General features: G+C 36.9%; 1 protein-coding gene across 1 annotated transcript; it reads right to left on the reverse strand.

Moving 5' to 3' along the window:
- Positions 1–12010: 12010 nt before the first annotated feature.
- On the reverse strand, positions 12011–14487 carry LOC149179141 (multicopper oxidase LPR1-like). Its single transcript, XM_089423780.1, has 5 exons — positions 14432–14487; positions 14036–14298; positions 13337–13906; positions 12372–13253; positions 12011–12241 (listed from the first exon to the last, which is right to left on the reverse strand). Exons 2-5 carry the CDS (start codon positions 14288–14290, stop codon positions 12188–12190), a joined length of 1761 nt encoding a protein of 586 aa, XP_089279906.1. The 5' UTR covers positions 14291–14298; positions 14432–14487; the 3' UTR covers positions 12011–12187.
- Positions 14488–18878: the final 4391 nt, after the last annotated feature.

The raw sequence follows: 18878 nt of genomic DNA on the forward strand, positions 1-18878 counted from the left end.
ACTGCAAAACATTACTCTTGAGTAAATAGCCACCTCAAACTAAGTGCACTCTTGAAATAAAAAGTTGTCCCTGGGTTGACAATTAGTGTGAAGATAATTAGGAGTTAAAAGGACACATTTTTATAGCTCAACATCTGTGAGGTTTTTAAATTCTTCCTCTATTTGATTTCTTTCTCTTTCACCCATAAGAGAAAATTTAGTTGTTTCACTGTCACACTCATTATCTTCAAATGAACAGAGAAATGTATCACCAAAGGACAATAAATTCATACCTGATAACTCTTTTTCTTGTTCATCTTCATTCTGAGGTGATTCTGAATTTGAAGAGTTGCTTCCACATAGTGGCCAATCATCTCTCCCACTGTCATAGTTCCTTTGAGATGTCTTCTTCTTTTGAGGTGCTTTCTTCTTTTGCTTCTTTCCCATTGTTACTACGGATCTCCTTCAAGCGATCAAGCTTCTGCCAAAGGACCTGCTCTGATACCAATTGTTAGAAATAATATTAAGGGGGGGTGAATCAGTATTTACAAATCAATAACTTTTTCATTTCCATAATCAGATTTATATACACTACTTCAGTGAAGGGAACTTGCGTGTGCATGCAACTGTTCTTAAGGCAACCAGTGTATATCCAGTGAACTTATGATTTAGTTAATTTATCATATGTTGATCTTTAATCAGTGCATCAATACTTTATTAAACATTAAATAGTAACCATGTGCAGTAATAATAGAATAAACCATCACACATAAGCAACACACATGAACACCAAGATTTAAGGTGGAAACCTAATGTGGGTGAAAACCACTTGCGGCTGCCATCTTTGTCTTCTTTTAATAATAAGAAAATCTATTTACAATCTTGTACTGGTGCAGAATCATACCAGTAGGCAGGCACCCACCTGTAGAAGGCTACAACCTTCTTTTGTTCTCCAGCTTCTTTTGAAAGGGAGCTACAAACCCCTAATTCTTGTATTAGTAGATATATTTACTAGTACGTAGACTCCAACCTACAGAAGGCTACAACCTACACTCATTCTCAAGCTGCTACTGGAAGGGAGCTCTAACCCATGGTCAAATCACTAGCCACTACTGGTAGGAAGCTTCAACTTCCTCACTAAAGGCTCCAACCCTCAATATCCTCCAGGGACTATGTTTGATAAATTTTCACACTGGATACTCCTGGTACACAATACTACAATATGAAGGCCACGTTTCATCAAATTTTCATACTAGACCCATTAGTAACATTGAAGCTAAAAATGAATCACCACTGCAATACAACCATCAAATACACCTGCATCAACCAATCACTGAAACCCAATCATCAATCTCTGATATAATCATAACTGAATCAATCAATCACGGAAACCTCTAGTGTACTGAATCAAAAAATCAATGAAACCTTTGACATACTGAATCATATAATCATTGAAACCTTTGACATACTCAATCAAACAATCACCAAACCTCTGACACAACTAAATCAACCATTCATTCAAACTTAATCAAATTCAACCAAACAACTGGAACAGACTTATCACTATAACTAGTACACATATTTGAACCCAGATCACTGCATCAACAACCAAAACTAACTGTAACTTCAAAAGGCATGTGTCAGAATGTATACACTCCTTCAATGAGTTTAATCTACATTTATACCCTACTTCCTTAGCCCAACCTGTGTATATCTCTAAAGATACTGAATCATAAAACCTCTGAACCACAAACTGTACCAATCAGTCACATTCTAAAGATATACTGCCATATTATAGAGCTCTAAAGAGATAGCAACAAGGATCACCCTTCCTTCTCAATCAATCAATCAATCAGATTCAATTTCCTTATACATTCAGTTCTACTTTCAGATCTAAGAAGACATCATTGAAAAACAACTGTAATACAGTAACAAAACAACAGTATTGATCTGATATATTAGTCATCCCTGAACATCAAGATTTTCTTTTGCATATGCTACTTAGAAGAGTCGAACCAACGTATAGATCTGCAAATACTTATAACTTCATTGCAATTCCTGAGTTCAGACATACCCAGATCATCACATATAAAGGATAAAACATGTGTTAGAAATCAGATCTAGCCCATCCATTATTAGATCACATAATGGTAAGTCATTATGATCCTGATCCATCATTAGATGTCATCCATTATCAAACACTCAGGTGCATACTTAGTTCAGATCAAGCTAAGAATCAAAAACCCATAACATTCATATTTTCTTTTGATCTAACACTTCATAAGATATTCATTACTTGTACACATATCCCTTTGATCTTCTCCTCCTTATATAGTTTTATCCTTTCTCAATACCTCAGATGAAAACAACACTTAGAGCCTGTGGTATTCTTAGAATGGATCAAATAACTATTACTCTGCTCAATATTGTGGGCTAATACCATGGCATTGACCCTTGGTATTCTTTCACCTTAATTTCCTTAATTTTTCATCCCATATGCGCTTTTTCTTCTATGAAAGTGCGTGCATATGTATACACTCTTTTTGTACCATGAACCCGCGTGTACACACTCGTTTTGTATAGTGAACCTACGTATACAACTTAACATACCTGAAAATGTCCTTTTTATTCAACTTCTTGATTTTGATTTGTAGCCCTTTGTTCCTTCATCCTATTCTTTTGTACCATTACTTTGTTTCCTTTGAATAGAACTATTATAATGGGATTTTCCATTGTACATTACTTCTGAACTGATTCCTTTGAACTGCCCTACATTTCGTCACATCTGTGAACACAACTGCCATGCATTCTGTCAAATCTGATATCTCTCTTAGAGATTCATCTAGTTACCATATACAAGTGAGTTGTTCTTCTACAAGTGGGTTGACATCAAGTACAACACATGCATCATAATGCCAATAGTTTTTATACATACCTTAAGGGATAGTTTTGTTATGCAACCATCTCACAAAATAGAAGACGAGATAGATAAATAACTTCAAAATAAGTCTCTTCGAGGGGGAAACCTCCTTTACATTACACAAATGAGAAATTCTTAGATGATACAAATGACAAGACCTCCTTTCTATATATAGGAGTATAAGGGGTCAGAATGTAATCAGATCTGACATAACAATAATATTGTAAGGGAAAAGAAATAACAATAGTGGGCTTCTATGGGGCACAATAATAAAAGAAATATGGGGACTACATGGGAACAACATTACAATAAAGGAGTTGCACTAATAACAATAAGGGGCTACACTAGTAGTATAGGGACCTAACATGCCCCTCTCCTAAAAAAAAGTGTTGTCCTCGAAGTTTGAGTAGTTTTGGATGTTTCTGTATAAAATTATCATCCTCCCATGTGGAAGCTTCAATGGGAAAGTTCTTCCACTTGATGAGATACTCTAAAATTGATCAATTTCGTAGCTAATGGTTTCTAGTTTTCATGACTACTTCAGGTTCCATTATGATTTTTCCTTCCTCATCAAGTTTCGACAATATTGTCTGAACTTGGAGATTGTCACCTATAACCTTCTTTAAGCATGAAACATGGAGAATTGGATGCACTTGGGAAGATGCAGGAAACTCCAATTTGTATGCCATAGTACCAATATTTTGTAACACCTTGTAAGGACCATATTACTTTGGTGACATTATATTATCCTTCCCAGCTTGGTTGAGGGACATTTGTTAATATGGTTGTAGCCATAAAAATACCCAGTCACCCACATAAAAAACTCTTTCGTTTCGATGTTGATCTCCCTGTTGTTTCATTTGATTCTCCTCCAAAGTGAGGTTATCCCTTAAGAGTTGGAGAACTTGTTGTTGATGCTTGATGTGATCTTCTACTGCTTGAACCTTATAATTTTCTCTTAAATATGATGTGATGGATGGTGGATGATATCCATAAAGTGCCATAAATGTGGTCATTTTTGTTGAAGCATTATACCACCATTCAACCAGAGGTAATCACTTGACCCATTGTGTTTTTTTTATTAGATAGAAAGCAACGAAGATATCCTTCCAAACATTTATTCACTATCTCTATTTGTCCATCTATCTTGAGAGTCCGAGGAGTGGTAATTCATGCCAATTCATTACAAGATATGGTCAGATTCAAAGTCTTCTTTCTTTGGGGTTGGTTAGTGGTCTATATCCTCTTATTTTGACATTTCTTGATCCTTTTCTTCCTCCTCTTCAAAATATATGTAAAATAATTTATTCTCAGCACACTTATGACCTTTAGTGTATTTTCTATCGCCAATATAACAAAGCCCTTTTTCTCTTTTTTCCTCCAATTGTTGTGGTGTCAAACTTGTAGGTTTTGGATGGATATGAGCAATAACACTTCCATCTTTATAATTGCGAGTGATTCCTTGTTGCCATAATTTTGCTTTCAATTTTTCTTGCAAACCTGAATGCCTTCTCCAATGAATCAGGTTCCCAAAGGTGAACCTCATGTTTGAAGTTATCCTTTAAAGTCCTTATGAAGACTCCAATCCTATGCTTCTCTAGAATATAATTTACCCTTGTATTCAATTTTTGGAAGTCCTCAATGCGCTCTTCCATTGAACCCTTTTATTTGAGATTTATCAATTGGATAAAGAAGGTGTTTCGCTTTATATCATTATAATGTGCTATATGTGTATAAATATATTGCTCCATATGTAGTATCCATGTTACGGGATTGTTGCCGTCAAACTTCATCATATAGACATTTGGAATATAGTGGGTCTTCAATCCAACATTAGGTTCTATGAAATCATGTTTGACATTTCTTTTGCTCTCATCATGAGTTTCCTCTACTACCTTTTCGCCATTAGGAAGCCTTTGTTGTAGCGAATTTGTCCCACCTTCCTTCAAACCTTCCATGTCTTTCTTCAAATATTCCATGTTTCCATTCAATTTTTCTTATATATCATTTATCTTATTGATCATAGCTTTGATCACATTCTTCAAATCATCCCTCCAGTTTTTCTTACTAGGTGTTTCTATTTTCTTGATTCGAGTCATTCTTTTTCTTGCTTTTAGGAGCTTGATATTGAATCTGTTATATCTCTGCAATTTCGGATCTCCAAGGTCTGAAATTTGATCGTGTGTTATCCATATGAGTCCTCTTTCCAATCCCACAAGTATGATCGAGATTGGATTCTCCAAGAAAGAGTTATGCCCAATCTCATGTGATGACCTGATTATAGACTAGTTCATTAGAGCAAACTTGTATGACGTGCCACATGTTACTTTTTTGACCTCCGTCCTTGAAAAATATACCCAACAAATTGTCTTCCATCCTATTTCTATCACGTTTTATGAAATTTGAATATGATGATCAGAGCGAAAGTTATGACGATTTTTCCAAGGTCACCTATTTGATATCGAATTCAGGAGGCTACAAAAACCATAACTTCCTTAGTTCATACCTCCAAAATTATAGCGAGAAGGTATGAAATTCAATCAAAAGGTTCATCCTGATTGTGTCTCAAATAGTTTTTAATTTCAGCTTCTAAAGCTTCGTAGAAAACGAGTTATAGCAAAAATTCCACAATAACTTGTTTGAAGCAGCGAAACCCTAGAATCCAAAGCTCTGATATCAAATGTTATGCAACCAGCTCACAAAATAGAAGAAGAGATAGATCAACGACTTCAAAATAAGCCTCTTCGATGGGGAAACCTCCTTTACATTACACAAATGAGCAATTATTGAATGATACAAATGACAAGACCTCTTTTGTATATATAGGAGTTTAAGGGGTCACAATATAATCAGAGTTGACATAACAATAATATTGGAAGGGCACAATAATAACAATAGTGGGCTTCTATTGGGCAAAATAATAACAATATGGGGACTACATGGGCACAATGATACAATAAGGGGGCTACACTAATAACAATAAGGAGCTACACTAGTAGTATAGGGACCTAACATGTTTGGATGGGGGAGATCTACCACTTCATTGAATTATTTTTCAAACTATTCGTCATCATCTTCAAATTGGCCTAACCATTTGGGATGATATATGTTGGTTTCTTTTCTTTAATAGCAATAGACTCATCCACTCTTACATCTATGTTTTCAACTATTTTTCTTGAGATTTTAATTTAACATATATAACCCTTTATTTTAGTTTAACACCCTATAAATATTGCTTTATCTACTATTGCATCAAACTTACCAATATATCATCATTAGTTTTATTGTAGCACTTAATGCTAAATAATTTGAAGTGATTTAACGTTTCTAGTTTTCCATACTACAGTTCATAGGGGGCCTTGTTACTATTTGGCATAAAGAGAGATTTATTTAAAATATGTCCATATTTTATGAATAGCTTCAACTCAAAACCTATTTCGTATATTTATCTCATCCATCATTCCTCTTTCCATTTGTTGTACTAGTATATTCACCTTTTACCCATGTTTTGTCACTACTAAAACACCCTCCAAATTTTGGCCTATATTCAAACTTTGGACCCTCCCTTTGATCATGTGGATTGTCGTTTCTAGTCGTTAAATTCATCACTTGTTTTCTACGTAAGTTTCAAAGTCCTTTTTTGAAGGAATTCCAAGTGTCGTCTTTTGTTAAGGGAAGTGTCGCTCTTTATGAGAGGTAATCATGGCACGCCCTTAAGAAGAAGCTCCAGTGATTTATTTTTCATTAATGGATTCTATCTATCATAGCGAGATGCATCAGACTCTTTTCAAGGTATCGTACACTTTCTTGCCATAGTCGAAACTTGTGTCGAAATGTGTATCCTAAGTGTCACACTTGAAGGTAAGTGTCATTTTGTTGTTGTTTAAATGGATGCATGTTGGTTTTGGGTACTAAGAGTTTCATTTTCATGCGGGTTGTCTTTGATGAGTGTGTGATCATGTTCAAGTATCGTAACACACTTCTACTCTCATATTTCTATCTTATTGATCCCACATTTAGTTAATTTTGGAGTTTTCTTGTTTTTGCAACTTGCCTGACTAAGCACCTATCTTTCTGCTTCCTTGAATTTTGCACTGCGTAGTCAAAACTCATAGTCAAGCATTCTCTACCTCCTGGAACTATACACTGCACAGTCACAAGGGAACTGCCTCCATCAACTATGTACTATGCATTCCTAGTGCTTAGTCACTATCAGTTTCTCTTGCCCATTGTGTAATCCTTGCCTAGTCTTACCTCTAGTGCACACTGCACACTCTTAGTTGGCATTCAGGTCATGTCTGACTCTCTACAGTGCTCAACTGTGAAGTGCATTGATTCTCCTTCTTAGAACTATGCACTATGTAATAATAGTGAGCAAGCATGTCTTTTCTACCTCCCTAACTTCCCCATCTATGTAGTCATGCCTCCCAGTGTCTCATCCACTGCACACTATGCAACCATAGAGCTTAAAACCTACCTCCATGTCTCTTTCTCTTGTGCACTACGCAATCCTTAGGCCTCCTCCTCAATCCTACACATTGTCCTAGCTAAGTCACTATATTTCACAAGAAACAAGATAGATTAGGTGATTTTGGGACTGATGTTGTTTTGTCATGAGTGAATTCTATTTGAAAATATTATCATATTGACATGGAAGGATGATGCTTAATTAGGATACTAAGGAGATGTTATAAGAAGACACTTGTGAAGTTGAACACCTAAAGAGATCATCAAGAAAAAAAGATAAAGGGACACTAGGTCATGACAGAAGAAATAGATTAGGATGACATGGAAGAATCTATATCCTAATCAGTCTCTTGGAGGATGAATATGAAGTACATGAAAGACCTATCATGAAGATGTGAAGATAACAACAAGGAGAAAATCTTGGCATTAATACTCTACAATGAAGTTCCATGTCACCATTGCCAAGTCATGGATTCTCAAAGTGTCACCATAAATGTTATATGTGTCAATGAATTTTGCCACAAATTTATGGAAATTTAGTATTGTATTTTGAAAAAATGTAAAATGTGTGGAAGCCTAAGGGTCACTCATAGAATGCGAAAAGTCATGTAGAAGATCAAAGGTTTCATAGGAATTAAAAAAGTCACATGGAAGCTCAAGAGTCATGAGGGAAGGTCAAGAGTCACAATGGAGGTGGATAGTCACCTCATTTGTGATATATACACCCTCATAGCTCAAGCATATGACTTTTCACCTTGTCTTCTCAAGCTAGGCATAAGTCAAAAGATTATTCTTTTGAGAAGAAAGTAGTTGCTTAACATTCCACTATTAGAACTAGTGTTGTATCATTATATTGTTGTATATTTTGTCTTTCACTTTATAATTCAAAGCTGTTGGAGCTGACACACTTTCATGCATATGTTGTGTATGATTGTAAGACCGTTATTCCATTGTTTGCGGTGTATGTTTATGTTTCAACATACTAATGAAAATGAACTATTTCATTGCATTGTATTATGAATCTTTGAACTGTGTGTCATTGTTTTCATGATCATTATTTCTTTGTGAACTATTTCACAAGATAATTAACGGTTCTTTTAGATATACGTGCGTGTGTCTTTATTAGGATGTAGGGACTATTACTTTTCTCTTAAAGATTCACTTTCTTTTCCCTTCCATGAAAGAACCATTATGCACTTTGCAATTAAATACATTACAATGATAACTTGCTTGTTTATCTTGAAAGTATACACATTTTCTCTTATGTTGTTCATTGTAGCCAAGGAGAATCATTAAGGATATGGAAGTTGAGCCTATTCCCCAGACGGGGCTCCTACTCCAAATGGTGTGAAGTCTAGTTGAGACTTCATATCAGGGAGAACTCCTACTTGTTGGCAGCATCCAACACCGTCAACACCATTCCATTACGTTGTGGAGTATTTGCAATGGTGAATTTCCTCTTTATACCACACTCCTTACAATAATCATCAAAATTGTTAGAAGTAAACTCTCCACCCCTGTTTGATCTTACACACTTTAATTTGTAGTCAGTGTCATTTTCAACCATGGCTTTAAAGATTTTAATTTTTTCAAATTCTTATGATTTTCTTTTAATAATTAAACCCAACTAAGGTTGTTCTAATAATCAATGGTCATCATAAAATGTAGCTCACCACTTGGAGTCTAAGTTCATGTAGGATGACATAAGTCCATGTGGACTAATTATAAAGGCTTTGTGGATATGTTTCTTTTCTCTTGAAGGGCACTCAAATTTTCTCACCAACTTGGCACGACTTACAAATTGTCTTACTTAGTTTAGAGATCTTCTACAAGTCCCTTATAACACCCTTTTTACTGAGTTTCACAATATGGTCGAAGTTGAGGTGACCTACCCTTATGTGCAATAACTAGATCTCATCATAATTTCCCAAAATACATTTCTCATTCTCTTCATTTAAAATGTATACATTATTTTCTATTATGTTAACTTTGGCCATTACTTCTTGTGTGCCCAATGTTCATATTTCACAACCTTTAGAGAAAAAAATGGCATCATATCCCTAATCACAAATTCAACTCACACTCAACATGTTTTGGTTGATTCTATCTACAAAGAGGACATTCTTAGCTTTTCCTTTTCCATTTACTAGGCTAACTATACCTTTACCCATGACTTTTCCTAGAGCATCATTTCCAAAAATGTTATTTCCTGTCTTGTATTTTTTTTTTCAAGAATTTATTTATGTCACTTGTCATATGCTTTGAACACCCACTATTTACATACCAATGATTTCCCTGATTTTTGGCACACAAAAAAATGCCACATATTTAATTAGTTTCTTCCTTTTATTGTTATCGTACCTTAGGTTCTTCTTTAGCTTGCTTGATGTCAAGAGCTAATCTAAACTTTATGATATTATAGTTAGCTACCTTATGCCCATATTTATGGAAGTTATAACATTTAATCACATCGAACAAAGGGGAACACGTATTATTGTCCGTGAGAACATTCCTTTTTAAATTGGAAAATCTCTTATTTTGATGATAGGATTTGTTTCTCTAAATTCTTATTTTCCAATTTCTAAAGTATGCTTTATAACTTGCAGTGTTATGTCCATAATTGTTTCATGTAAAGCAGTGATCATGAAAGATATTCTCATACAAAGAAACAATTTTTATGTTGCCTTTTTGTTGGTTGCTTCTTTGAGGCACATAATATCTCTGTTGATTTCTTGCTTGAACATTGTATCTTTTCAAATGGATGTAACTCGCATTCAATTTTGCTTCCCTTTACTGCATCAACAAATTTGATGGGTTCTTTGTCTTCAAGTTCTTTTGAGATTGTCTCTCCTTCATATTCCAAACTAGTCTTGATATGATGGGATCTTTGGACACTTAGAATTTCATCCAACTTACTAGATCCTTTGATAAATTTCTAATTTAGGATGAGTTGAGCCTTTGTCATTTCTATATATTTTCTCAGGAAGACTACCCCCCTAAATATTTTCACATCCCTTGCATTTTTCTTTCACTTGTTCTAGTAATGTATCTTGAATCTTCTTTGCTTCCTCAATTTTTAGAAGTGGTGCCAATTTTTCAGAGTTACCATTTTCTTTTTCAAAATTTTCCAGCATCTCTTTGTGCATCTTGTTCTTTTTCCTTAGCCTTTGAATTTCTTCTAAAGCAATGATCATTTGTTCACCTTCCAAATCTATTTCAATCACTTCATCATCAAAATCGACTTATTCTTTTTCTCGAATGTCTAAAGCAATGGGATTGAACTTTTATCCGCTACAAATTTTGAGTGATTGACTTATTTCGAAATCATAAAAGAAAAAAACTTGTCTAATTCAAAAAAAAAAACCAATAAATATGATAAGACCTTCATAGCTTGGCGTCACCATCCACCTCATCATTTTAAAGCTTCACTATATTTTTTATTAAAAGAAAAATCAGTATTAAAATTTATGGAAAATGAATGATCCTCAAGCCCATCTATTATCTACAATCATACAAATTTGTTTAAAGAATTACATTATTACATATCAAACTGACCTAACAAGAAAGATATGCATATATTTTTTTGTAGGTTGATATAATATTAACTTAAAATAATAGAATATCGATATCATAAAAATAACATTTAAGTTAAATTAGTTTTCCATACATAAAAATTATATACTTGGAAGGACAATTTGATTGTTGACATTTTGACTTTTATGTTTCAAATTATACAAAAGTGTATAAATACCTCTCATTTTTTTAGTGATCAGATTTATATTTTTCTAAATTTCCATTACAACTATCATAATTAAATAGCATTATCTTATACCAACACCTTAATATAATTAAACTTTAATAATATTTTTATTATCACATAAAAAAATGTTAATAAAATTTACTAATTATATGATTATCACAAAATTAAATTAATCATTTTCTTTAATTTATCATCAAACTCAACCTGAAATTAATATACTATGTACCAGACTTAGTTATTTGAAATATAAGAACTAGTTATTGGTAAAAAAATACTTTATAAAAATATATATTCTTTACCATAAATTAAAATTTAGAGATATAACAGGGAAGATATAATTACTTACTTCTTCCCAGCAATTTTAATCTACAAAGTAATTACAATGCACAGATATTAATCTGTAAATTAAAATATGAAAACTATAAATACTTATTTGTGAAACAAAGGAAGTTTACAAAAATATATATATACTCTATCCGTCTAATTATATTAAACACACAGATATAACGTAATTACAAAAAAACAAAATTAACAAATATGAATTAGTTATGTGTGAAACAAAATAACTTGAAACAAATTAATTATACTTTACCATAAATTAGAACACAGATCTAATCACATAAAGGAAATTTACAAAAATATTTATACTTCCATAAATCAGAACACACAGATCTAATCACATAAAGGAACTTTACAAAAATACATAAATTTTAATACACAGTATTAAAAAGCACAGATATAATAAGAAACTTCAAATATACAACTAGTTTGACTGTTTTTAAGTCAAATCGTAACATTCAGGACCGTTGAATTAAACAACGGAGCTGGACAATAGCAAAGAAAATGCGAAAACTAACGCAGACTATTATTGCAATTATCGCGGAATAAAAAATCAAAGTTTCACCGAAATGTGAAGTTGTCGGAGTGGAAATGGAAAGAGTTTGACATGCGCCTGCAATTTATTGAAGAAATGGCTACCCTTAGGAACAGGGGAATGCTATACAGAAATTAAATACAACATAATTAACTGTGGCCAATGTGTAGAGCAATGGACATCATTATCAGGGTAAAATTTTCAGGGGCCTCATCATCTCGTTGTCTTCGTGGTCCAAAATCTGCAAATTTGAAATCCAACAGAATTAACATATTAGCCATTGATATTAAAATATGAGTATTCAGGAATCGGAATTGTAAGGCTGTACAACATTCAATATAGATGCAGTTTGAGGGAAAGAGGACACTTACATGGCAGTGATATACGTAACCTGGTTCAGCACTGGCATTAAAGGGATAAGGTTGATTAGACTCCAGCAGAGTGAAGGTAAGGAAAATGGTGGTCATATATCCAGGCCGCATCTTGAACACGTTCTTCCACGTTCTCTCATTAGCAGGAGTTGCGATGACTCTACCCTGAGCATGCTTCTGTATATTGCATGCCACAGCATTGTTCGTCTTGTTCATGCAGCTCTCAAATTCGGTCAAATTTACCAGCTTTATCTGACTGAGGGTCTTAAACACGCCGAGATGAATATGGAGAGGATGGTTGTCCGGAGTGAGATTGATGATATGCCATAACTCGTTGGTTCCTTGCCTCGGCGTCTCAGTAGCCGGTGCCAGAAATGGTAAAGCATTGAGGAACGAATGGGTCGGATCACCCGTGGCGCTGTCGTATTCATACAATGTGATGTAACGCGTTTGGGCGATCTCGTTGTTGTTGGGAAGAGGATATGAAACCAATCTCGTTGGGATCGGGGTGTCGGGTTCCTTAGTTTTCTCAATCACAAATTTCATGACTTTGCTGTTGAGATTATCGACGGCACTTCCGGAGGGGTATGGATAGGGAGCGCTGTTTGTGAGGATGGCCTCATCCGTGGATGACTTCGCGAAGTCGATGATGACGTCTGCGATCTCAGAGGGGGCCAGCAGCAATTTCTTAACGTTCACGGGCCTGGGTAAGTAGGAAGAGTCGGAGCCTATCTGAGTCATATGAAGTCCGTTACTCAGCGCGAAACTGTAGAATCTGGCGTTGCCGGTATTCACAATTCTGAAGCGATATTTCCTTCTCTGTACCTTCAAGTAAGGCCACGCCTTGCCATTCACTATTATTGCGTCTCCAAAATACTCTGGCTGCAATGCCACACCATAGTTAGACAATTCAGTCTGGAAAAATAAAAGCATGCAATGAATGATTTATGGATATAGTGCTGTACCTGCCACTGGGGATGAATGGTGGGGTTGTCGCCGGTAGAGTTCATGTAAATGGATCCATTTTCAAGGAAACTTTTATCGGACACGAGAAGACTACGGTCATATTCCGGCCCTGATGGAAGATTCAGAGGTGTCTCCACGGCCGGGTTTCGAATGATATAGGCGCCCACGAGGCCGGCCAACAGATTTTCTCTGGTTAGGCCGAGGGCGTGGTCATGGTACCACAGATTGCCGGGGTGCTGGACATTGACGTAGTGATATTGAGATTTGGTCCAGGCGGGTCCGGTGTCATTGAATCCCGCTGTAAACCACGCCAATGAGTTCCCATCGCTCTGCGGTTCATGGATTCCACCATGCAGGTGAACGACCGTTGGGACTCCGCCGTGTTTGGGCTGGGCAGTCACAACGGTGGGATCCCACGGAAGAATATGTCGAGAAGGCAGATAATTTTCCCACGTCATGAACGTTTCTACGCCTTGGATGGCTTCGATCGTTGGACCTGGCACACTCGCACTCTCCCTCGATGCTCCATACGCAAATACGGTACTTGAGGGGAAATCTCTGTGAAATTTCTGTTAGCAGAACACATATAAGAGACGAGTCATTGGCACGAATAAAAACATATATATATATATATATACAAGTTAATTTCCATGGAATACAATGCGCGTTTTAATGTATTAGGGATATAGGTCCCGTACCCATTTTTTCTCAAACATCCCAATCCGAAGCTCGCCCGCTTTTAAATGTCCATCTTGGCCGACGATATACCCCTTTAGCTTGGGCATCTGTGGCAGTTCGTCCACGAACATCTCAAAAGTCGAAGCTATCTCCTGCAATTCCTCCTCAGTCACATTCGCAGTGTTTGCTAGAGAGAAGTGGATCAGAATTAAAATGCAAACCAGTACACTAGAAACATGCTGCATATTCTTTGCCAGCGTCATCTTCATCTTCATTTTCAGACCTGCAATAACATATTCGGTCTCATTAAAACCCCTAATACTTGCTGTGAAGTATTTTCCATTCCCTGCATCTCTACATGGAGAAAATACAATTTTTCATATAACATGGTTTCGCAGTATAAAATGCGTACTTACTCTAAATTAATTCTCCCCGATCAGAACAGCAGTACCCGCGATGCAAAGACGCTCGGTGTGATGGCCTGGATGATTGCAATACCTCGTCATTAAATACAATTCGTTAGTTACTTCAACCTGTTACGTAACCATGGGAATATTGGTTCGTGACTAGGACTCATTCATGCGATCATGAGCGCCAGCTCACATTAGTGATAAAATTCATTTAAAAAAAAAGAAAACCTACATGCGTGACATGCTGTAATGGATTATTCAGAGCCAATGCTCTTGTCATACACGCATCCAACGCATGCAACATTTGATTGCACTCCTGCCTATCGTGACGGTTAACAATAATCCGAATTTAAGTTCGTTCAGTGCTAAGTCAGAATTGTCATTTTTTCTTGGGGGACAAGGATAGACCATTTCCACCCGTACATATTCTGTTTTTTATTGATTTGAATTTGCAATTTGACCCAAAAAAATTTCTTTCCATCATTAAACCCATTGAACAGCTATTATGACACCTCTTAACATTATAAAAATTAATAAAAAAAATCTCAAATTTTCAGAAACATGATGACATAACTCGATCTTTCACGACATCCAACTGTCCGCACTTTGTCTGGCCAAGAATATATTTTCAATTTTAACTTTCAAAAAAAACTAACATAGTGTCAATCATTAAAACCATTTGTCTCGCCAAGAATGTATTTTCAATTTTAACTTCCAAAAAAAACTAACATACTGTCAATCATTAAAACCATTCAGCATGGATAATCAGCATGATCTCTACTCCCAATTTTGGAATTTTTCAATTTTGGTCAATGGTATTCCTACAGATACGTTTAATGCCACCAGGGGCATTAGGCGGGGGACCCAATTTCTCTGTTCTTATTCATCTTGGCTATGGAAAGATTAAGTAGAAAACTTAAAAAAGAAGTAAGCGAAAGAAGAATCAAAGGCATTAGGTTGTGGGGGAATAATCTAATCATCACACATCAACAGTTTGTTGATGATTTGATGTTATTTGGAGAAGCATCGCTTAGAGAGGTGAGAAGTTTCAAGAATGTCTTAGAAGTTTTCATGAACGCTTCAGGTATGGCGATCAATAATGATACATCTTGTACTTTTATATTTAATTCACCTGAAGATGTCAAAGCTCATTTAACCAGAGTTCTAGGCTTCAGACAGGGAGAGTTACCTACTAAATATTTGGGCATTCAACTGGATATAAACTCACACCGCATAAAGAATTGGCAGAGCTTGTTGGAAAAGATCAGGAAAAGATTAGCTAGTTGGTTGTTCAGATTGCTGAATTTAGCAAGTCGAGTTATCCTTTTAAAATCGGTATTATTATCTATCCCCATATATCACCTGTCCATTATGGCTGCTCCCAAAGGCGTTTTTTCTAAATTGAGAGAAATATTGGGTAAATTTCTTTGGGGGGGACCTAAGCAACAGAAAAAATGGACTCTAGTTTCATGGAAGAATGTAATCAAGAGGAAAGAGGAAGGAGGCCTTGGAGTAAGAGATCCGGAAATAGTAAATAAGGGTTTAGGGGCGAAATTATGGTGGAGATGGGTACAGGGGGGAACTGATGTGTGGAAAAGAATATGGAACCAAAAATATGATATGCCAGGTACAACTGAAGGGCGTCTAAGAATAGAAGAAACTCCACGAGGATCACAAATATGGGATTTAGCAAGAAATAATAAGGATATAGTTAGGAACCTAGCCTTCTGGGAAATCCGCGAAGGTAGTTCAGCAAGATTTTGGGAGGAAGGATGGCAACAGCGTGATAAGCTGAATAGGAACCAACCTCTTCATGAAGTCCAAGCAACAGCGCAAAGAGCAGGAATGGAATATGTGAGGGACTATTGGAGAAGAGAAGCATTAAATGATATATGGAGAGTCTGGAAAAGGCCGCAGGAATGGGATGATAGTATAAGTCCGGAGACTGGGCAAGTGTATATCAGTGAAATAGAATCAAGGAAAATTAAGATCAGAGAAGGTAAAGATATCCTTAGATGGGGTAAAGCGATGAAGGGGATGTTTACAGTCAAAGAAGCATATTACTGGGAAACGAAAGAGGAAAGGGAAGATGAACCAATGGACTGGAAAAAGATTTGGGAAGGAAAATGGTGGCCAAAAGTAACATATTTTGCATGGTTGGTGTGCAGAGGACGGATCCTGACTTGGGACAATATTCAGAAACGAGGAATGAATGGACCATCAAGATGTTACCTGTGTAGTAAAGAGATAGAGAATCAGGAGCACCTACTGAATCGCTGTATATATACTCAGAGTCTATGGGAAGAACTTAGGGTACTCTTTGGTAAGTCAAATAGGGATCCAGATAGCCTTAGGAATACCCTACTTCAATGGGGAAAGGGGAATTTTCAAAGTAAAGTTGTAAGGAGGCTATGGAATTTGGCGGTTGGTTTCGTAATCTGGGAGGTTTGGAAAGAGCGAAATCGAAGACTCTTTAGAGACAAAAGCTGCCAAGAATCAAGAATTTGGGATGAAATATGTAGGTCGATAAAAGAAACGGTTTTGTCTGAAGCTTGGGACGAAGACGATTGGAAGCTGAACCCGGAGGAACAGCGAATAGTTTCAAAATTGAATATCGACTTTACGATGATCTACCCCAATACAGACAGGAGAAATAGATATTGCATGCAAAGCCCAAATCATTTTAGACTTCCAGGGGATAGACGGATCAAATTGAATTTCGATGGGGCATCGAAGGGTAACCCTGGACAAGCAGGTTGGGGGGGCATTTTCAGAGATAGTAGAGGTATTACACGGTGGGCGTATGCTGAATGGGGAGGGGAAATGACGAACAACGAAGCGGAATTATGGGCAGTACATAATGGACTTCGAATCGCAGTTCGAAACGGATATAGGAATCTTGAAATTGAAGGTGATTCCCAGATCACGATAGATATGTTAAGGAAATTAAGAGATGGCAAAAGATGGGATCATGTGGCGAAGAGTTGGCGGACAGCAGGGATTATACAAGACATAGAAGGGTTGCTAAGGATGATAGAATATACAATGATAAATCATGTTTTGAGGAATGGTAATCGAGCAGCCGATTTATTAGCCAATTGGGGAAGTGAAGCGCCGAACAGGGTAATGGATGGTAGCTGGCTATCATTTCAGGATGATCCAAGGTGGAACGCATTAAACAATATATTAAGACAGGATCATGATGAAGCGACTGCACCAGAAAGGAATGATTAGCTGCCTCCTGATTATGGATAGGAGGGGAAAAGACAGGATAATTAATGTTGGACTAGGGAGTATGAAGAAGCGAGTATATGGAATTAAAGTCATGGACGGTGAGTTTAATCAAACCATGGGAGGAATGATCATCCCAAGGAGGAAAGTGGGTAAGGTATCGAGGACGAGAGGTGGAAGCGTCAGAGAGACAACGTACGTCTCACATCATGATCCAGTAAATGAGACGCGTATTAATGAAGAGGACAGGCAGCAACGAAGTTTCAAGAAGAAAAGGTGGCCGAGCAGGGATACATTAGTGTTTGCATGCAGTCGAACGGAGAAAAGGAAGAAACCAGGAGTGAACTGCAGCAAAGTGAGGGGGAGAGTTACGAATTTGCAACAGACGAAGGCAAGCAACATGGCTGTGAACCAAGACAGGGGAGAAGGCAGGTGGACGCGAAGCAAGGGGGCGAATTTAGACAAGAAAGGAAAGAGTTTTGTAGAGGAAACCTTACAGAGGATTTATCTTGACATCCCGGACGAGTCGGAGGAAGAGTTTGATATACGAGACTACATTTCAGATGAGGAGCCACGTCGGGCAACGGGTGGTAAAGTAGGTAAGTGGAAGCAGAACAGCAATGAAACGGGAGATAGGGAAGATAAGAATGAGGGTCAGGAAGATGACGAAGAGGGAGCGGGTGGCAGACGCGGAAGGAGCAGAGGAATGCGAGGACGTGGTAACCAGAGGGGTAGAGGGAGGACTGGCGGATGCGGAGGTCGAGGGAGCAGGGCTCAAAGATCTGAATATGAGGAGGGATCAGCTAGTGAGGTCAGAGGCAGAAAAAGAGGGAAGAAAGATATGAGGAAAAAACTGCAAGAGGCAGAGGAAGCATATCTTCATGAAACAAACCCGAATATCAGAAGAATCATTGACCACTTAGAGGAAGATGCCATGCAGGAAATTTCAGATCCTGAAATGGAAGATTGGGAGCGGTTTATCCCTGACCCGGGGCACACAAGAGGAAGAATGTCCTTGTACAAGCAGTCATTACATGTTTATTGGGGAATGAAGAGATTATTGGCCAAAGCTATGGAGCAGGTGGCCATGGAGATGGTGGAATTGGCTCAAGGAATCCCCACCCTCAAAAGGGAGCTGAAGAATATCTAGGTTACTCTTCTTATGCAAGACAGAAAGATGGACAAGATTCTGCAGATGTTTAAAGCGAGTGGAATGGAGGTC

The sequence above is a fragment of the Pinus tabuliformis genome, chromosome 4_1 (genome assembly GCF_031772625.1).
Source record: "Pinus tabuliformis cultivar Carrire ecotype Pingquan chromosome 4_1, CPIR1, whole genome shotgun sequence".
In the NCBI taxonomy this organism is placed as follows: Eukaryota; Viridiplantae; Streptophyta; class Pinopsida; order Pinales; family Pinaceae; genus Pinus; species Pinus tabuliformis.